We start from the raw sequence: 20,403 nt of genomic DNA, 5'->3' as shown, positions 1-20,403 counted from the left end.
CAAAGACCATGGCCTGTATCAGGTGCACCTTAGTCTCCAGAGAGACACCGTTGCTCTTGAGTACTTTAGAGAGGTCCCTAACCACAGACTTTCCCATCACAATACGTTTTTTTATTTCCTGGCTGCTGGCGCCACATATAGAAAATCCTAAAGATTCAGCAAAAAAGCTACTGGACATAGTTGAGCAATTCAGCAAAGTCGCAGGATACAAGATCAACATACAAAAATCAATTGGATTTCTCTACAGTGGCAAAGAGAATACAACTAGAGCTAGGAAAAATATTCATCATAATAGCTAATCAAAATTTTAAATACTTGGGAGTAAATCTAAGTGGAAACACAAAAGACCTATTCAAAGACAATTACAAAACATTACTACAAGAAACAAAAAGAGACCTGGAAAAAATGGAAGATTATACCTACCTTGCTCAGGGATAGGAAGATTCAATATTGTGAAAATGACAATACTACCAAAGACAATCTACACATTCAATGCAATCCCACAACAAACACTAATTCCATTCTTCAATGAGATGGAAAAGACAATCTCCAATTTCATTTAGAATGAAAAGTGACCCCCCCCCAAAAAAAAATCAAAGCACTCTTTAAAAAGAGAACCAAGGTAGGAGACATCTCACTCCCTGATTCCAAATTCTGCTACACTGCCATGCTGGTCAAGACAGCGAGGTACTGGTACAATGACAGACACATAGATCAATGGACTAGAATTGAGAAACAAGAAATCAGCCCATCTACCTATGATGAACTGATTTTTGACAAGGAGATGAAATCAGTTAAATGGGGAAATGACAGCCTTCTTAACAAAGTGTTGGCAAAACTAGAAAACTATCTTCAGAAAACTCAAACAAGACCCACACCTCACACCATATACAAAAACCAACTCAAAGTCAACCAAGGACCTACGACTATAACCAAGAACTATAAAATAGAAACCCTAGGAGCACTAATCCACAACTTTAACAGTCTTCCGAGCATTCTGAAAAATTTACAACCAGGAAAGGATAAACTAGATGAATGAGACCTTCTAAGAGTCAATTTTTTAATACACATTGAAAAACTTTTCCAACAGGGTAAAAAGGGAATCCAAAGACTGTGGAAAAAATATTTGGTAATGTGGCATCAGAATTGGAGGAAAATTCACCAACCTCTGTTATGCAGATGACACAACCCTGCTTGCTGAAACTGAGGAGGACCTGAAGTGCTTGCTGCAGCTGGTCATAGACTACAGCCTTCAATATGAATTGAAGCTCAATATCAATAAAACAAAGATGCTCACCACTGGGCTGATTGGTAGCATCATGATAGATGGTGAAGAGATTGAGATTGTTGACAGCTTCAGTTTGTTTGGCTCTACAATCATCACTCTTTATTGCAGCAGCCAGGAAATCAAGAGACAAACTGCATTGGGAAAATCAGCTGTCAGGGACCTCCAGAGTACTGAAGAACAATGACATCAGGCTGGAGACTAAGGTTTGCCTGATCCAGACCATAGTCTTTGCAATTGCATCAGAGAGCTGGACTAGGAATTATAGAAGAACAATTGATGTCTTTGAGCTGTGGTGCTGGAGAAGATTGTTGAACATACCACAGACTGCGAAGAAAACAAACAGATTTGTCGTGGACAGGGTGAAATTGACCTGCTCCTTGGAGGTAAGGATTCTGAAGTTTCGTCTGACATACTTTGGGTATGTTTCAAGGAAGGACCAATCCTTGGAGAGGGTTTAGGAGGGTGGAGGGACAGCGCAAGAGTAGAAGACCCTCAATGAGATGGATTGATTCAGTGACTGGTGTAATGGAAGTAGATATGTCAGAGACAGTGAGGTTTGCCCAGGATAGAGCAGGGTTTAAGGCTCTTGTACATATATGAGTCACAAGTGACTTGATAGCACATAACAACAACAATGACATGTCTGATAAGGGACTTATATCTAGAATTTATAGAATATTCGAGTACCACAACAAGGTAAACAACCCAACTGAAAAATGGGCACAGGATAGGAACAGACATTTCACCAAAGAAGACATCCAGATGGCAAACAAACACATGAAGAAATGTTCAAAAGTCCCTAGCTCTTAGAAAAATGCAAATAAAAACAACTATGACATATCATCTCACCCTAGTAAGAATAGGAAAATTTAACAGAGCAGCAAATAACAAATGTTGGTGAGGTTATGGAGAAACTGGAACCCTTAATCACTGTTGGTGGGAGTGTAAAATGGTGCAACCACTATGGAAGGCAGGACGGTGCCTTCTCAAAAAGTTGGAAATAGAAATACCATTTGACCTAGAAATTCCACTACTGGGAATATACCCTAAAGAAACCAGAACTTCCACCCAATCAGATATATGCACACCCATATTTATTGCTACTTTGTTCACAATAGCAAAGAGTTGGAAACAACCCAAATGTACATCAACAAAGGAGTAGATAAAGAGGCTGTAGTATATTCACAGAATGGAATAGTATACAGCATTGAAAAACAAAGAACTCATGAAATATTATACAAAATGTGTAACCATAGAAGACATTATGCTGAGTGAAATATCTCAGTCATAAAAAGACAAATACTACATAATGCCACTGTTATAGAACAGGACTGATATGGGGGTTGGGGAAAACTAAGAAAAGAGGGGATAAATAATGTATATGGCAGTGAAACAGATGAGGGAGAGAACTGTATAAAAGGAATATATGATTAGGTATTATTGGCATGACTAGAGTCCAAAATAAGAGTTGTATAGTAAAGTGATCTGGTGTGGTGGAGGGAGGACTGTATAACAATGAAAGAACTTTTTTTTCAAAGACAAAAGTGAACTGAGGAGGAGAAGGGGCAGGAAGGACAACGTACTACAATGAATGAATGGAAATCCAAGTTTTTTATAAACTGTCATTAAAATCTAAAAAAAATTTTTTAAAAGGTCTCAAGAATTGATGGAATGCCAAATTATATGTTTCCACAGACAGATGCAGCACGGAATGTGCTCAACAATTTATGCCAGGAAATTTGGAAGACAACTTCCTGGCCAGCTGACTGGAAATGACTTGTATTTGTTCCCATTCTCAAAAAAGATGGTCCAACAGAACGAGGAAATTACTTTTAAAAAATCATTAATATCACATGAAAATAAAATCTTGCTGAAACTTATTTTAAAACAGCTGGAAGAATACATTGGAAGGTAACTGCCAGAAATTTAAGCTGGATTTAGAAGAAATTATGGAATGAGTGATGTCATTGCTGATGTCAAATGTATTTAGTTTAAAGCAGACCAGAAAGATGTTAATCTGTGATTTATTGACTACACAAAGGAATTTTGTTGTGTAAATCATAACAAATAATAGCTAACACTGAGATAAAAGGGGAAACCAGAACATTTAAATGTTCTCATGAAATGGATATATAGGCCAAGAAGCAGTCGTTGAACAGAGCAGAAGAGAAGAACACTGCATGGTTTAAAATCAGAAAAGGTGTATGTCAGGAATATATTCTTTTTCCATACCAATTCAGTCTGTATGCTGACTGAATCATTCAAGAAGTTGTGCTAAATGAAGAAGAATGTGGCATCAGGGTTGGAGGAAGACTTATCGAAAACTTTATGCAAATGATACAATCTTGCTCATCAAAAGTGAAGAGGACTTTAAAAATATGCTGCAGAAGAAAAAGGAATATTATATTTCCACCTTAGGAAGACAATAATCCTCACTAATGGACCAATAGCAAATCATGACAAATGGAAAAAAAATTAAAGTTACCAGTGACTTAGTTTTACCTGGATATACAATCAACAACCACAGTAACAGCCATCAAGAAACCAAATGATACGTTGCATTGGGAAAAATCTGCTGCCAAGTACCTCTTCAAAGTACTGAAGAATAATGATATCAGTTTAATAACTAAGGTGTACCCCATCCAAACCATGGTCTTTTCAATTATTCCCTGTACATCTGAATGCTGACTATTGAATATGGGTGACAGAAGAATCAATGCCTTTTAGTTGCGTTGTCAGAGAAGACTACTGAATGTCCCATGGACTACCAAAAGAACAAACAAGTCTGTGTTGGAGAACATGCAACCATGATGCTCCTTAGAGACAAAGATGGTGAAACTTGGTTTCACATACTTTGGGCCTGCTGTCAGAAGGCACTGTTGTTATTGTTGTTGTTATGTGCCGTTGAGTCATTTGACACTCATAGCGACCCTATGTACAACAGCGCTAAACCTTGCTCTATCCTGTGCCAATCGCATTGCCTCTGACACACCCATTCCGATTACCCCAGTCACTGAATCAATCCACCTCAGAGAGGGTCTTCTCCTCCTGCACTGTCCCTCTACTCTACCCAGCATGACGTCCCTCTCCAAAGACCTGTCTCTCCTTGCAACATGTCCAAAGTATGTCAGACGAAGTCACAGAATTTTTGCCTCCAAGGAGTAGCCTGGTTTAACCCTCTCTAGGATGAATCTGTTTGTTTTCTTGGCAGTCCATGGTACATTCAGTACTCTTCTCCAGCACCACAGCTCAAAGGTGTCAATTCTCCTTCTGTCCTCCCTAGTCATTGTCCAGCTCTCTGATGCATAACAAGTTATTGCAAAGACCATGGCCTGTATCAGGCGCACCTTAGTCTCCAGAGAGACACCATTGCTCTTGAATACTTTAGAGAGGTCCCTAACAGCAGACTTTCCCATCGCAATACATTTTTTTATTTCCTGGCTGCTGGTGCCAAGAGTGTTGACTGTGGAGCCGAGCAAACTGAAGCTGTGAACAATCTCAATCTCTTCACCATCCATCCTGATGCTACCAGTTGGTCCAGTGGTGAGAATCTTTGTCTTCTTGACATTGAGCCTCAGTCCATACTGAAGGCTGCAGTCCTTGACCCTCTGCAGTAAGTGCATGAGGTCCTCCTCAGTTTCAGCGAGCAAGGTTGTGTTATCAGCATAACGCAGATTGTTGATAGATATTCCACCAATCCTAACGCCACGCATCTCCTCATAGAGCCCAGCCTCTTGGATAATTTGCTCTAGTTCAAGGAAAAGAACATTATGCTGGGAAAGGCAGAGAGTCTGAGGAAGTGATTATGACTCCCGACAACATGGATTGACACAATGACTTTAACAAAAGATTTGAGCATATAAGAGTTTATGAGGATTGTGTAGGATAACATCAAGTTCGGATCTGTTGTTTATGAGGTCTTTATGAGTTGTAGTTGTCTTGATGACACCTAATAACAGTAACAATAGTGACGTGACAAGTGATGGTATTGATAATGATTAAAACTCTCTCACAGTTCACCATGGAACTCTGATGACTTACTGGCAAGAAGCTGCCCTCCAATCCCAGAGGCACACACTTTGAAGCAGCTGGTGGAATGGGCAATCTCCTTCCCTGCAATTAACTGCCTCTGAGGGTTGCCTGCCAAAGTGTTGGCTATGGGTAACTTCCAACTCTACTTTACTCATCAGCCAACAACACTGTAGTGTATGAAGTATTTCTTTGGGACAAAACACTTTAATGAATTGTCTCTAATCTTGACATCTGCATTTACTTTGAGGAAGTAATCTTCCCTTTTCAAAGATAAAGAAACAGGTCAGAGGGATTGTTTTACTTGGCCAAAGTCATGCATAGACTAAATTAGTCACTTCCGAATTAGGGTCCAGAAAAAGAAATACTGATCATTCTATGTTGTGATCTTTCCTTCTATCGTTGGGAGAGGAGTGGAAGTATGGAATGTCATGATTGCTGCATGGTACATATTACATTGCCCCTAGCTGAAAGGAGCTCTGGTGGCATTGTCCACAGCATGTTGTGTCACTAACCAAGAGGTTGCATTTCTCTACAGGTTCAAATGCACCAGTAGGTTCATAGGATAAGGATGGACAATCTTCTCATGCATGACTTACAGTATCTGAAAACCCACAGAAGAGTCAGCTATGAGTTGGTTCTGAGACAATGACAGTAAACAAGAGTTGTCAATGATCTCTAGTGTTTTCCATAAAACAGCAGCAGCAAAACAGAATTTGTGCTCAAAGACAGTGACTTCTAGTCCAGAAATTACTTGTATAGACGGGGGGGCGGGGGGGGAAAAACAAAATTCTTTTTAAAGAAATGTTTGTCCCAGAATCAAGTTCTTTTTTTGCAAGGCATCTCATTGCATGTGGTCTAGACCTTAGGATGCATATGGTTAAGATATCAACTATGCCAAAGAGTTAATGATACTAGTAATTTTTAAGTATTATCTTCCAAAACAGTTAACTAAATGGTCATTCTGCACTAGTTGTATGACTACACATACCACACTTACTGATTTCTTTGGTTTTTTTTAAAATATTTTTTACTGATTTTCATATAGTTTTATAGTATGTTTCAGTCATACACATTGTTCTATACAATCTTTCATTTACAGTGTGTTTCATACAGTCACTCATATAGTCTATTTTACATTGTATTTTTATACTGGTTTATTTACAAAATGCTAGTATATTATTTTTCACACCAGATCCTTCCCATTTCCCTCAACCTGCCCACCCATCAAATTGTACAAACCCATGATCAATCACACACACACACACGCACACACACACACCCTCACCCCTTTGCTCCCACCCCCTACCCCTTGGATCTTCGTATTCATTCTACAATAATGGTTTTTTACAGTGTTTGTCCTGGTGGGACTGAGTCATTTCACTCAGTATAATGCTTTCCAGTCCTTCTCAAGTTAGGTAATAATTTACAAAATCTTTTCCCCTATGTGATTTCTTTAATTTTTATATTGTAGGAGGAAATGAGTACAGGGAGGATATGAAGCTTGCTCAAGCATAGAGGTTGAGATTAGAACTTGCATCTTGAGATTAGAACTTGCATCTTTGATTCCAAACCAATACTCTTAGCCATTATTCTAGATTCTGCTAGGTGCCTGGCCTGGCTCTTTAGGGCTGGCAGCTGCAGAGAACATGTGGACTTTTCAGACCTGGATGGGAGCTTTTCAATTTCTCCTTGAAGTCCCACAGTGAGTCCTGAGCCCCGAGATTCGTGTGGAGCTCAGCAGTGCTCCCAGAACAAATGCCATTCTTGGGATGACTTCTGCCCCACGAAGTATATGTCCATTCTGAAGAAAGCTCGGACTCCAGTGAGATATGTGAGGCTCAGACTTTCTGAAATGCCACATTCTAATAAAACGGAATTTCCAGCTCCTAACACGGAGCATTGCCCTGGGACTTAGCTGACCTCTGCCTAATGACTTTTCTCTCTGAGTCATGTTCCTTGTCTTATTTTCACACCAGAGAATGCTCTCCTAATACACTGCTGTCTGCATGCTGTTAAATAATAATAACTTTTCTTCCCCTGGGCCAGTTTCCTTTTAGAAAAACTGGCAGTTGATGCTTTAAAAGGTCAAGATTCCTACAAATCTCTTCTACATTACTGCTCCAATGGACCATCTATCCTGAGGTCACCAAGCCCCTTTAGGCTGATGTTAGAAGTTGTATCCTTGGGCTCCAAGCTTTAATAGATTTTCCTCCATACCATATCTTTGGTATGTCTCAATACAGATCAAGGCTGAGAGGCCTTGGGGGGTATGCTGCCAGCTTTCATTTCACTCACAAATCTCCCAGCCCAGCTCAGTAAGGATGGAGCTCTCTTTAGCAGCTTTCTGAGGACACCATTGACAGGTATTGACCTTGATCCCTGTGTTGTCCTTGTCTTTTCACAGGGATTGATTACCTCCATCCAGACCTGGCCTCCAACTATGTAAGTACAAGCTGACACTCACCTTTCTTGGGAAATGTTTGTGGGTTAAGTGTTCAAACACCTCTCATTATGAAAACTCCACAGCCATAGGCATCTACACCGACACACTCACTTTCCCCCAGAGCAGAGCACACATTACTATCTTTGACAAACAAGAAATACTGGCAAAGAATTCCTCCTAGACTAGAACCACACACTTCGGGTTTTGACCAGTAAGTCCCATTGGTTTTCTGATGACACCCATGTGCATGTGAAAAATAGGAGATTTATTTACTTTAACTCAAATATTCAAGCATTGGTGAGCTTGCTTAAATTTATCCCACCTATAACTAAGCTATACTTCTCCTGTCACTTCTGGATCTAAATGAAATTTTAGTAGTTGTAGATTTAGAAAAGAGCATATTTAAATGGGAGGCCGGAGATTAACAAAGAGAAGTATGAGAGATAACATTCTTGGTAATTTATTTCATAAAGTGTATGCCCACAAAGCAATTAGAAGTTTCCATTTATTTAGTGAGTTGGGTGACGTTGTTCATAGCACGAACAGTGAACCAGAGGCTACACATCTCCAACGGTTTGGATCTATCCATGACTCTACAAGATAAAGATGAAAAATCTCCTCCAGTTAATATTCACATCCTCAGAAACCTGACAGTCACTGTGAGATAGAACCGACGTGGTAGCAGTTACTGTGCGGGGAGTTGCCAAGTGTATTGGTAGCAAATGTATTGGAAACTGTCAAGTATATTAGTAGTGAATACTGAGGATCTGTGTGTTTATGTTCTACGTAAGTTTAATAAATCTAGAAGAATATACATCAAGATGAGCTTATTTGTTCATTTTAGAAGGAAAAATATAACTAAAAAATTTAAATACCAAACTGACAGTTCAGCAATTATGGGCCCAGGAAAAATACTAGAAATTAAACCAAACCTGAGATGATAACCTACCTTGTAGACAGTACAATGCGATTGTAGATTGTCAATTCCACCTCAGGGGTGTTATTTGTGGCATCTAAGGAACAATTCTCTCCTAGTCTCCTCATGCTTCCTCACCTGCTGCAAACTTCAGAACCATCCTTGTGGCTGCTTAGTTTGGTTTAATGGGTAAGGAACTGCATGGGAAATCTCCTCCTATGCAATTTACTGCTTCTGAAAACCCACTTTAAGGGTCACTTTTGAGTGAGTTCTAACTTGACAGCATATAATAACAAAGATCACAGCTCAGAACTGGAAGAAGCCGCTCCGTGCAGAACTAGCTCCTGACTGGACTTCTCTTCTGCACCTCCTCTGCTTCCCCAGAACTGGCAGACCCTGTTGATATTTCCAAAGATGATATTAAGAAATGTATGCATTCCATTTTTCTCCAAGTTCTCTAGTGCAAGAAGTAACTGGGATAAAAGAGGTGGCAAGATTTTCCCCGGAGTGTGGCTCCCTGCAGTCTAGACCTTGTCTACTGCTTGTCCTGGACTCCAAGGTGCTTCCCTGCCTGGGCTTTGGCTGAGCTTGTGTTCCTTCCATCTTCAATGTTCTGTGCCTATAAGTTCAACAATATCTGTCTCATGTTGACAAAGTAGAACTATCCTAGGGTTTTTGTTTTTTTTTAGGCTACAATCTTCGGGAGCTCTGTTGCCTTAATGGTTAAAGAATTCAGATGCAAACCAAAAGATCAACAGTCCTAAACCACCAGCTTCTCTGTGGGAGAAGGATGGATCATCTCCTTTTATAAAGGTTTACAGCCTCAGAAGCCAAATGGAAGGTCAAATTCAGTCAGAATCAACACAATAGCACCAGCCAATCTTCACTAGTTTGCTATGTCTTCCTGTTGCAGAAAGGCCAATCTGTTAGTAACCAAGCATTTAATGATTGCACACACCAGAAACTATTCATCTTTGTTCAGAACAGCCAGAGGGACTCAGCTAGCTCTGGAACACAAGAGCTGATCCATTTTCTCACTTACACTTCAGATGAGATGACTGCCCACCGGACCATAAAGCTAAAGGTAGTGAGTACCCTATGCACACAATGCCAAGTCTCTAGGCTTAATGAAGGCCTCTTAAGTAGGGCTGGCCTTCATGTCTTTTCCTTCTTCTGCCCCTTCTGGTCTGGGCATCTCTGTTGTACCCAACAGCAGTGGACGCATGGGTCACTTACCAACAACCCTAACCACAACACTAATCTCAGCATGGATTGGATCAATCCAAGTGAATTATCACACTGTGAAGTGTCAATTTCTCTCTAATGTGCAACTTTCAGAATCTACCTCCATGAGCTTTGTGAGTGTTCTTTTTAAAAAAATACTCTTTTTGATAAAAATTACCACATACTCTATAAAAAACTTGAGACATTTGAAAAATTTAAGAACATCTAAAACAGGTTCAAAACTAGTCATAACAAATTCATATTTTGACAGCTTTTTGGAATATCTATCTGTACATAAATAAATTTTTCATTGAAATTGGGCTCTTGGTTTTGTTTTTTTTTTTTTGGTTATTCATTTCAGTGAAAATTTACAGAGGCTTTGGATTTCCATTCATTCATTGTTGTAGATTTGTCCCCTCCCAAGGCTCCCCCTCCCACCTGTGGGTGGCCTCGCTTATAGCCATCTCTCCATGGCTCTGATACCCCTCTCTGTTTTGAAAGTTTTGAAGTTATGAGATGCCATTTCCTTGGGCCTGAAGAAAGCCTCATTTGAAGAAGCTAGTTTCTACTTTACACTCTCATCAGTCAACTTGAGACTGGTCTTTCTATATAAATATCTTTTTGGTGAGAGGATTTGTGGTAGAGAAGATGATACAGGTTGAAAATTCTGTTGTCATTGTGAACCCCTCTTCATTGCTTCAGTGACCATCACCAGTGTGTCTTCTCTTTCCCTTTGTTTTCTTTGTTTTGCTTAGATGCTATTGTGAAAGCGCCTTTTCTCAGCTGTCTTGTTCTCAGCTGTCTAGCTGTCAGCTTCTCTTCCTCAACCATACCATCTTACACTAAATCAGATGATTGACTCCCTTTTCTATTTTTAGTGCTCTGAGCTCCAAGTAAGGATACTGCATACACATTATTCTGCAGGCACCCCTGGTTCTTCTTTATCAAGATGGCCTGTAGCTAGCTGTGTAGGGTTGCAGTCTCAACCCTACTAAGAAAGAAATGGATGTTTATTTACCATCTATTTACATGCCAACTCATATATCTGTTATGGCAATGATTCTTAACAACAAACTTGAATTATAAGATATTAATTTTGTCCATTTCACAAATAAGACAATTAAGCCCAAAGAGTTTGAATATTTCAATTTAAAATTGTACTGACACGAGTTAGAAAAGCAGGAGTCCCACTTCAATTTGACTCTGTTTCCACTCTCATCACCTACTCTGCCTACATGTCTTTGGTTCTTGGGATTTGTAATCATGATACCCCTACAGCACTGCCTGAAAGCACTCTCTGTTTGCATGATCCTATTCTGCTTCTATGGGAGTTAGGGCAAACGGTCCAGGAAGTCTGCTGTCAGGGACTTCTCTAGAGTACTGAAGAGCAACAATGTCAGCCTGGAGACTAAGATGTGCCTGATCCAGGCCATTGTCTTCGCAATTACTTGTTATGCCTCTGAGTGCTGGACAATGACTAAGGATGATAGAAGAAGGTTCAATGCCTTTGAGTTGCGGTGCTGGAGAATAGTGTTGAACATACTACGAACTGCCAGAAGAACAAAGAGCTATGTTCTGGAGAGGGTGAAAACAAGCTGCTCCCTTGAAATAAGAATTTTGAAGCTCCATTTTGCATACTTTGGGCACATGGCCAGGAGGGAATCAGCCCTTGGAGAGGGACATCATGCTTAGAAAAGTGAAGGTACAGTGAAGGAGAAGAAGATAAAGAAAGAGATGACTGGAGAAATGAGATTATGAATGTCAGAGATGGGTTCAAGACAGGGCAGGATTCAGAGCTAATGTATGTAGGGTAGCTAGGAGTTTCAGGCAACTCGATGGCACATAACAACAACATTCCCTACAACTGTACTTCTCACCTTGCTCCTAGGGAGTGAGCAGTGATTGACGGGAGGAGGTGGAGAACTCTGAGACAGGATTTGTCCACACAGTCTCCAGAGTTCCCCAGGGAGAAAGCTCCTATATCACCTTCTCCCAGGTGACTCCCAAGCTCATGAGCTATTCCAATACTTATTATTCACTGAGGAAATATTATGGCCATTTTGGGGTAGGCTTATCATCATTTCTTTTTAAACACTCCAGGAACCTGATCATTAACCTAGTTTTCCACATAAGCATTTCACACACTAATTTTTTAATTCAACATTGATATTCACTTGGCTTGTAAGCTCTTTGCCTGAAACTGTGACCTTTGTGTTTTGTGTTACTCTTAACGCTATTTTCATCAGTTGCCGTTGAGTTGATACTGGTTCATTTAAACCCTATGTGTTTTTACCTACAACTGTGTTCCATAGGGTTTTCAATGGCTGATTTTCAGCAAGTAAATAAAAAGGGTTTTCTTTCAAAGTGACTCTGGGCATCCTCAAACTATCAATGTTTTGGATATCAGCTTTGTGTGCTAACCATAGACTCCTCTTAACACATTGTACCATGCTAAACAAGATCAATACTATTGTAGATAAAACCAGGACCTAAATCTTATATTGATTAATGAAGAGCCTGCATTGATTGAACATGCAGAACCCATTAGCCCTTAGCTTTCAGATTTCCCCAGAAGATGAGGGTAACATTCCATTGCTATAGTGTACTTCACCGATGAAAGGAATAGGAATCCCACGGGAGGCAGTCAGGGCTCATTGGCTACTGAAGATACTACGATTCTTAGTATGGATAATCTACATGCAAATAATTGAATAGTATTTCTTTATTTTCTAGAACCCTGAAGATGTATAGAAATCTAATTAAATTTGAATGTAGGAGAAAACAGCTTAGGCCCTTTGGTGGGTCTCAAGATATAGCACATTACTTATGCTCTGGATTTACCATCCCAGCCCGAGAAGTTCTCGTAAAATGAAAAGAACCACCCTATGAACCAGTTCTTTTCCACTCTTTCAACAGCCTGCTGACAGGTGGTCTGTGAACAAGGGCCTCTAGGATGCTCTGAAGCACTGCCAGAACTGCACCTGAGGAAGGCCTTTGAGCTAAGTTGTCTGCACACAGAGTTTCAGGTAGCATGTGGCAGCCACAGTGTAGAGAGGAACAGTCCTCAGCCATGAGCTCAGAGGCTGACAAGTATTGATTGCTCCAGGCTCCAAGACGTATTAATATTTAAATAAGCACATTAATATTGCATGTGAGATGGAAGATAAAATCACCTTTGTGTCTTACTGAAAGGAAGAAATGGCTTTCTTGTTTTAACTGCTTAATGTTAACCATAACATCATTCCTCTCAAGGCCAAGAAGAATATTGGAGATACATTTATTTTATTATTGGTATGCTTACAAAGTGTGTGCACATTATGTTTCACACTGTTCTTCAGTCACATTGTGTTTCATACAACTACTCTCATGTATTATGTTTTACAAAATTAATCACCTTTGGACTGTGGCCATCATTATATTGTCATTTTACTCAGATCCTTCTCTTTTCCTTTCCCCCTTGCTTCCACCCACCCAACTGGGCAACCTTGAGGCTTCACTCCTACCCGTCCTCAGCCCTCCCCCCACTTCAGTTCTCATACATGTTTTATTAGTTGTAGTTGTTGTTGTCGTTATGTGCCATCGAGTTGCTTTGGACTCATAGCAACCCTTTGTGCAAGAGCCCTAAATGCCGTTCTATCCTGTGCCAACCTTACCGTCTCAAACACACTTATTCCCACCACTCCAATCCCAGAATCGATCCATCTCATCGAGGGTCTTCCTCTCCTGCGCCGCCCCTTCACTCTCCCAAACATGATGTCCCTCTCTAAGGACTAGTCCCTCCTTGCAACATGCCCAAAATATGTCAGACGAAGCTTCAGAATCCTTGACTCCAAGGAGCATTCTGGCTTCACTCTCTCCAGGACAAACCTGTTTATTCTCCTAGCAATCCATGGTATAATCAACACTCTTCTCCAGAACCACAGCTCAAAGGCATCAATTCCCTATCATCCCTATTCACTGTCCAACTCTCCAATGCATAGCACATAATTACGAAGACTGTAGCCTGGATCAGGTGCACCATAGTCTCCAGCCTGACGTCGTTGTTCTTCGATACTCTTGAGAGGTCCCTCACAGCTGACTTTCTCAAAACAATTCATCTCCTGATTTCCTGGCTGCTGTTACCAAGAGTGTTGACTGTGGAGCCAAGCAAACTAAAACTGTTAACTATCTCAATCTCGTCACAATCCATACTGAGGCTGCCAGTTGGCATAGTGGTGAGAATATTTGTTTTCTTGATGTTGAGCTTCAATCCATATTGAAGGCTGCAGTCCTTGACCCTCTGCAACAAGCGCTTCAGGTACTCCTCAGTTTCAGCAAGCAGGGTTGTGTCATCTGCATAACAAAGGTTGTTGATGATTCTTCCACCAATCCTGATTTCACATTTCTCCTCATACAGCCCAGCGGCTCAGATGATCGGTTCTGCATACAGATTGAAAAGGTATGGAGACAAAATATAACCCTGACAGACCCCCTTCTTTATTTTGAACCATGTAGTGTCTCCTTGCTATGGCCTCTTGGTCCGAGTATACGTTTCACATTAGGACGATCAAATGTTCTGGGATTCCCATTCTTCTCAGAGTCAGCCATAGCTTGTTGTGATCCACACAGTCAAAAGCCTTTACATAGTCGATGAAGCACAGATAGACATTCTTCTGGTATTCTCTGCTTTCTGCCAAGATCCATCTAACATTAGCTATAATAACCATAGTACCATGACCTCTTCTAAATTCAGCCTACACATCTGGCAGTTCTCTGTTGACATATTGTTCCAAACGTTTTTGGATAATTTTCAGTAGAATCCTGCTTGCATGTGATATTAATGATATTGTTCGATAATTTCCGCACTCTGTTAGGTCACCTTTCTTTGGAATGGGAACAAATATAGATCTTTTCCAGTCAGTTGGCCAGCTGGCTGCCCTCCAGATTTCTTGGCACAACTTAGTGAGCACATCCAGGGCAGCACCTATTTGTTGAAAGAAATCAATTGGTATGCTGTCAAGTCCTGGAGCTTTGTTTTTTGCCAATTCTTTAAGAGCACCTTGAACTTCCTCCTTCATAGCATAGGCTATTGTTCATATATTATTTCATTAAATTCCTCTGTGTCAGCCAATTCCTTCTGATACAGTGACTGTGTACTCCTTCTATCTTCTTTTGATACTTCCTGGATCATTTAACATTCTACCCAAAGTATCCTTAAGCATTGCCACCCATGGCTTGAATTTGTTTTTCAACTCCTTCAGCTTAAGAAACGCTGAGCAAGTTTGGCCCATTTGATTTTCTTATTCCAGCTCTCTGCACATTTCATTATAGTATCTTGCTTTGTCATCCCGGGCTGCCTTTTGAAATTTTCTGTTCAGCTCTTTGATTTCTTGATTTCTTTCTTTAGCTTTGACTTCTCGGCACTCTAATGCAATACTCAGAGTCTTATCTGACATCCATCTTGGTCTTTTCTTCTTTTTCTGCCTTTGTAATGATCTTTTGCATTCTTCATGGACAATTTTCTTGATATCTTCCCAGAGCTCATTTGGTTTATGCTCATTGGTGCTCAAGGCCTCAAACCTGTTCCTGAGATGGTTTTGAAATTCAAGTGGAACTGACTTAAGGCCGAATCTTGATTCCCGTGGACTTGATTTAATTTTCCTCAACTTCAGCTTGAACTTGCATATGAGTAATTGATGGTCTGTCCCACAATCAGCACAAGGCCTAGTTTTCACTGCCGATATTGAGCTTTTCCACCCAGTCTTTCCACAAATGTAATCAATTTGATTCCTATGCATACCATCATGTGAGATCCATGTGTATAGCCTGTGTTTATGTTTCTTATAAAAGGTATTTGTGATGAATAAATCATTGAATGTGCAGAACTCTTATCATTCTATCTCCAGCCTTGTTTCTCTCACCAAGCCCATGTTTTCCAGCTATTGATACGTCTTACCTGTTCCGAACTTTTGCGTTCCAGTCGCCCATTAATATCAATGCATCTTGATTGCGTGTTTGATCAACTTCTGACTGCAAAAGTTGGTAGAAATCTTCTATTTCCTCCTCTTTGGCTCTAGTTGTTGGTGCATATATTTGAATGATAGTGGTATTCACTGGGCTTCCTTGAATGGATATGGATATTATCCTGTCACTCACCACATTGTATTTCAGAATAGATCTAGAAATGACTTTTTTAATTATGAAACCAACCCCATTTTTCCCCCAGCTTTTCATCCCTGGCACAGTAAGTAATATGATCATCTGATTCAAAATGTCCCATGCCAAGCCATCTCATTTTGCCAATACCTAGTATGTCAATATTTATGCATTCCATTTCTTTCTTAACAATGTCCAATTTTCCTACATTTTGCTTCTCACATTCCAAGTTCCAATCACTAGTGTCTCCTTACAGCTATTCCTCTTTCTCTGTGTTTCCATTTCTAAAATCTCAGTTTCAATTGCCATGTCTGTTAGTCCAAATGATAGTCTAAGTGTGCTCTTTTGTACATAGTTTACTAGTTATCTTTCTATTTTCACAATGGTCTTATACATTATTTGCCCTTATGAGACTGCTTAAACCACTGGCAATAAGAGAAATTCGAATCAAAACCACATCTCACCCTAATATTAGTGGCAAAGTTTGGTAAAGCAGCAAGTAATAAATGCTAGGTATGATGTGGAAAAGTGGGAACTCTCAAACACTGTTGATGGAGATTGTAAAGTGATGCAACCACTCTATAAGATAGTTTGATATTTCCTCAAAAAGTTGACCATAGAAATTCCGTATCAACCCACTATTCCACTACGAAGAATATATTGTTCTTGTTGTTGTTGTTGTTGTTGTTGTTGTTGTTGTTAAGGGCCGTCGAGTCCTGGCGACTCATAGCGACCCTATGAAGGAGAGTCCTCAATGCTTAGGTGTCTCTCATCCTCTCTCCAGGTTCATAGGGTTTCCGGAGGCAAGCTATTATGGAAGTGGATGCCACTCCTCCTTCCAAGCTTGTTTTAATCGGGACTCCACCCCACTCTCTGTCTGCATTGGGTAACCAGCCATTAACACATTTGACACATCAGTGTCACAGTGTTCAGCTTCACAGCAACCACAAGTGACCACTGTACAGCAACTTGTGCACCAGGGCTATACAACCTAGACGAATGTCTGAACAAAAACAATGAAAGACCGGCCTGAGGGCCGCAGATTAAAAGTCATCCACCTTCGGCTTGGTAGCATCGCCTTCTGTCCACTGGGCCAGCAGATCTCTCTCTCTACGACAAAGAATATACCCCAAGGAAATTGGAACTGACACATAAACAGAGATTTGTATACCAATGTTGTTATGTGCCATCAAGTCACCTGTGACTCATAGCAATTCTATGTATGACAGCTCTGAAGCCTGCCCTATCCTGAGCCAGTCTCACTGACTCCTACACATGTACCTGCATTGCCACAGTCACTGTATTAGTCCATCTCATCCAGGGTCTTCCTCTTCTGTGGTGTCCTGCCACCCTTTCAAGCATGATGTCCTTTTCTAAGGACCAGTTCTTCCTGGCCACATGCCCAAAGAAAAGCTTTAAAATCAACTCCAAGGGAAAACTTGGTTTCACTCTCTCCGAGACAGACTTACTTGTTTTCTTGGTGGTCCATGGTATGTTTAAGACCCTTCTTCAGCATCACAACTCAAAGGCATCAATTCTTAGTCATTGTTATCCTTTGTCATTGTTCATCCTTATTCACTGTTCAGCTCTCTGATGCATAGAAAGTAATTGTGAAGACCATGGCCTGAATCAGGTGCATCTTAATCTCTGGAATAACATTGTTGCTTCTCTATAGACAGTCACTGACAGTAGATATTCCCAGTATAATTAATATTTTGATTTCCTGACTACTGGTACCAAAAGTGTTGCTTGTGGAGCTGAAAGAACTGTTAACTGTTAACAACCTCAATCTCTTCTCCATTTATCACGGTGCTGCCAATTGGCCTAGTTACCACTAGCATATTTGTTTTCTTGATGTGAGCTTCAATCCATATTGAAAGCTACAGTCCTTGACCTTTGGCAGCAAGCGCTTCAGGTCCTCCTCTTTTTCAGTAAGCAAATAAAGCCCAGCCCGCGGAATTATCTTTTCTGCCTATAGATTGAAATGATATGGAAGCTGGCTGCATCTCTAATGCACTCTTTTCCTGATTTTGAACCAAGCAGGTCTCCTTGCTCTGTTCTGCAGACTGCTACCTGGTCTGATTATAGGTTTCACATGAGCACAATCAAGAGTTCTGGAACTCCCATTCTCCTTAAGCTTAAGAGCAGTATTATTCCCCATAACAAGAACATGGAAACAGCCCAAATGTTCAACCACATCTGAATGGATCGAGAAATCATGGTACATACATGGAACACTGTGCAGAACTCAGGAGCAAGAATTTGAAAAATACTATGTAACTTGGGAGAAATTGGAGAGCATTATGCTAGTGATATACTTTTTTAAAAACAGTTTGCAAGATTCTAAATGACATTCATCTTGGCACAGTATATGTAGTAAAGAATTTTTTTTCATTTTTATAGGAGCATACTCTAGTATAAAAATGGAAGGACATTAAATAAAATTGTACTGAAGTGAAATTATTTGAGCATAGACTAAACCTATAGCTAAAAGAGATTGAAAGCTTGTCAACTGATTTTCCCAACTGATGTTGACTAGTTTTTGTTCCATGGAACCTGGTCAATATTTAAGAAATCTCTGGTGAGTCTCTACTGTGAAATTTCAATGTTCAGCTTTTTGATGACTTGCCAAAATACCTTCCTGAGTGGTTGTACCAATTTATAATCCCACCAACAATGTATAAGAGTTCCTATCTCTCCAAATCTTCTCCAAATCCTCTCCAACATTTATTACTTGCTGTCTTGTTAAACTTTGCCATTGCTACTGGAGTGAGATGGTATCTCATTGTGGTTTTCACTTGCATCTCTCTTATTGCCAGGGTTTTGAGCATTTCTTCATGTGCCTGTTGGCCATCTGAATATCTTCCTCTGTGAAAATTCTTTCCATGTTTTTTGCCCATTTTGTAATTGGGTTATCAGTCTTTTTCTTGTGGAAACCCAGGAGTATTCTGAAAACTTTTATTATGAAACTCTTGTCTGAGATGGTACTGTCAAATGTCTTTCCCAGTTGGTAAGTTTTCTTTTAAGTCTGTTGGGAAAAGTTTTTGGTGTACCCGGGGATTTAATCTTTAGAAGGTCCAATTCATCAATTAATTTTCTCCAGATAGTGCATTTCTGGCTGTATTTGGCAGTCTCTTTATACTGCAGACTAGGTCTTCTAAGTTTGATCCCAGTTTGTCTTTTATGTGCTTTATGGGTTTGGGCTTACTCCCAGTCTCTGATCCACCATGAGTCCATTTTTAGATATAGTATGAGATGTGGATCCTATTTCAGCTTTCTTCAGGTAGCAATCCAGCTTTGCCAGCACCACTGGTTGAAGAGGTTGTCATTTCTCATTTGATAGGTAGAATATCAGATGGCCATAGATAGCTAAGTAAATTTCTGGGTTATCAATTCTGTTCCACCAGTCTATCTGCCTGTCATTGTACCAATACCATACTGTTTTGGTTAATATGATAGAATTCTGCACATTCAATGATTTATTCATTGCAAATACCTTTTATAAGAAACACAAACGCAGGCTATACACATTAATCTCCCCTGATGGCATGCATAGGAATCAAATAGATTATATTTGTGGAAAGACTCTGTGGAGAAGCTCAATATCAGCAGTGAAAACCACGCTGGGTGATGATTGTGGACAGACCACCAACTACTCATATGCAAGTTCAAGCTGAAGTTGAGGAAAATTAAATCAAGTCGACGGGAACAAAAACTTGATCTTAAGTCTATCACACTTGAATTTCAAAACCACCTCAGGAACAGGTTTGAGGCCTTGAGCACCAATGAGCACAGACCAAATGAGCTCTGGGAGGGTATCAAGAAAATCGTCCATGAAGAATGCAAAAGATCATTACAAAGGCTGAAAAAGAAGAAAAGACCAAGATAGATGTCAGATGAGACTCTGAATATTGCATTAGAGCACCGAGAAGCCAAATCTAAAGGAAGAAACCAAGAAATCAAAGAGCTAAACAGAAAATTTCAAAAGGCAGCCTGGGACAACAAAGCAAGATACTATAATGAAATGTGCAGAGAGCTGAGTCAGAAAATCAAAAGGGCCGAACTCGCTCAGCATTTCTTAAGCTGAAGGAGTTGAAAAACAAATTAAAGCCACGGGTGGCAATACTTAAGGATACTTTTGGGCAGAACATTAAATGATCCAGGCAGTATCAAGAGAAGATGGAAGGAATACACAGAGTCACTGTATCAGAAGGAATTGGCTGACACAGAAGAATTTCATGAAATGATATATAAGCAAGAGCCTATGCTGATGAAAGAGGAAGTTCAAATTGCTCTGAAAGAATTGGCAAGAAACAAGGCTCCAGGAGTTGAAGGCATACCAATTGACATATTTCAACAAACAGA

General features: G+C 40.1%; 1 protein-coding gene across 2 annotated transcripts in view; it reads left to right on the top strand.

The window, feature by feature from the left end:
* The window catches only part of PCSK2 (proprotein convertase subtilisin/kexin type 2), a 649,727-nt gene that overhangs the window by 333,107 nt on the left and 296,217 nt on the right, over nucleotides 1–20,403 (top strand). For both annotated transcript variants that reach the window (XM_006902082.1, XM_006902083.1), the window contains one exon: nucleotides 7,725–7,762. In XM_006902082.1, the coding sequence (XP_006902144.1) occupies nucleotides 7,725–7,762 (38 nt within the window). The remainder of the gene's footprint in view (nucleotides 1–7,724; nucleotides 7,763–20,403) is intronic.

The sequence above is a fragment of the Elephantulus edwardii genome, unplaced genomic scaffold (assembly GCF_000299155.1).
Source record: "Elephantulus edwardii isolate Elephantulus edwardi_28Jun2011 unplaced genomic scaffold, EleEdw1.0 scaffold00366, whole genome shotgun sequence".
NCBI classification, from domain to species: domain Eukaryota; kingdom Metazoa; phylum Chordata; class Mammalia; order Macroscelidea; family Macroscelididae; genus Elephantulus; species Elephantulus edwardii.
Note: the sequence above shows the minus strand (reverse complement) of the source record. Positions and strands in the feature narration are given on the sequence as shown.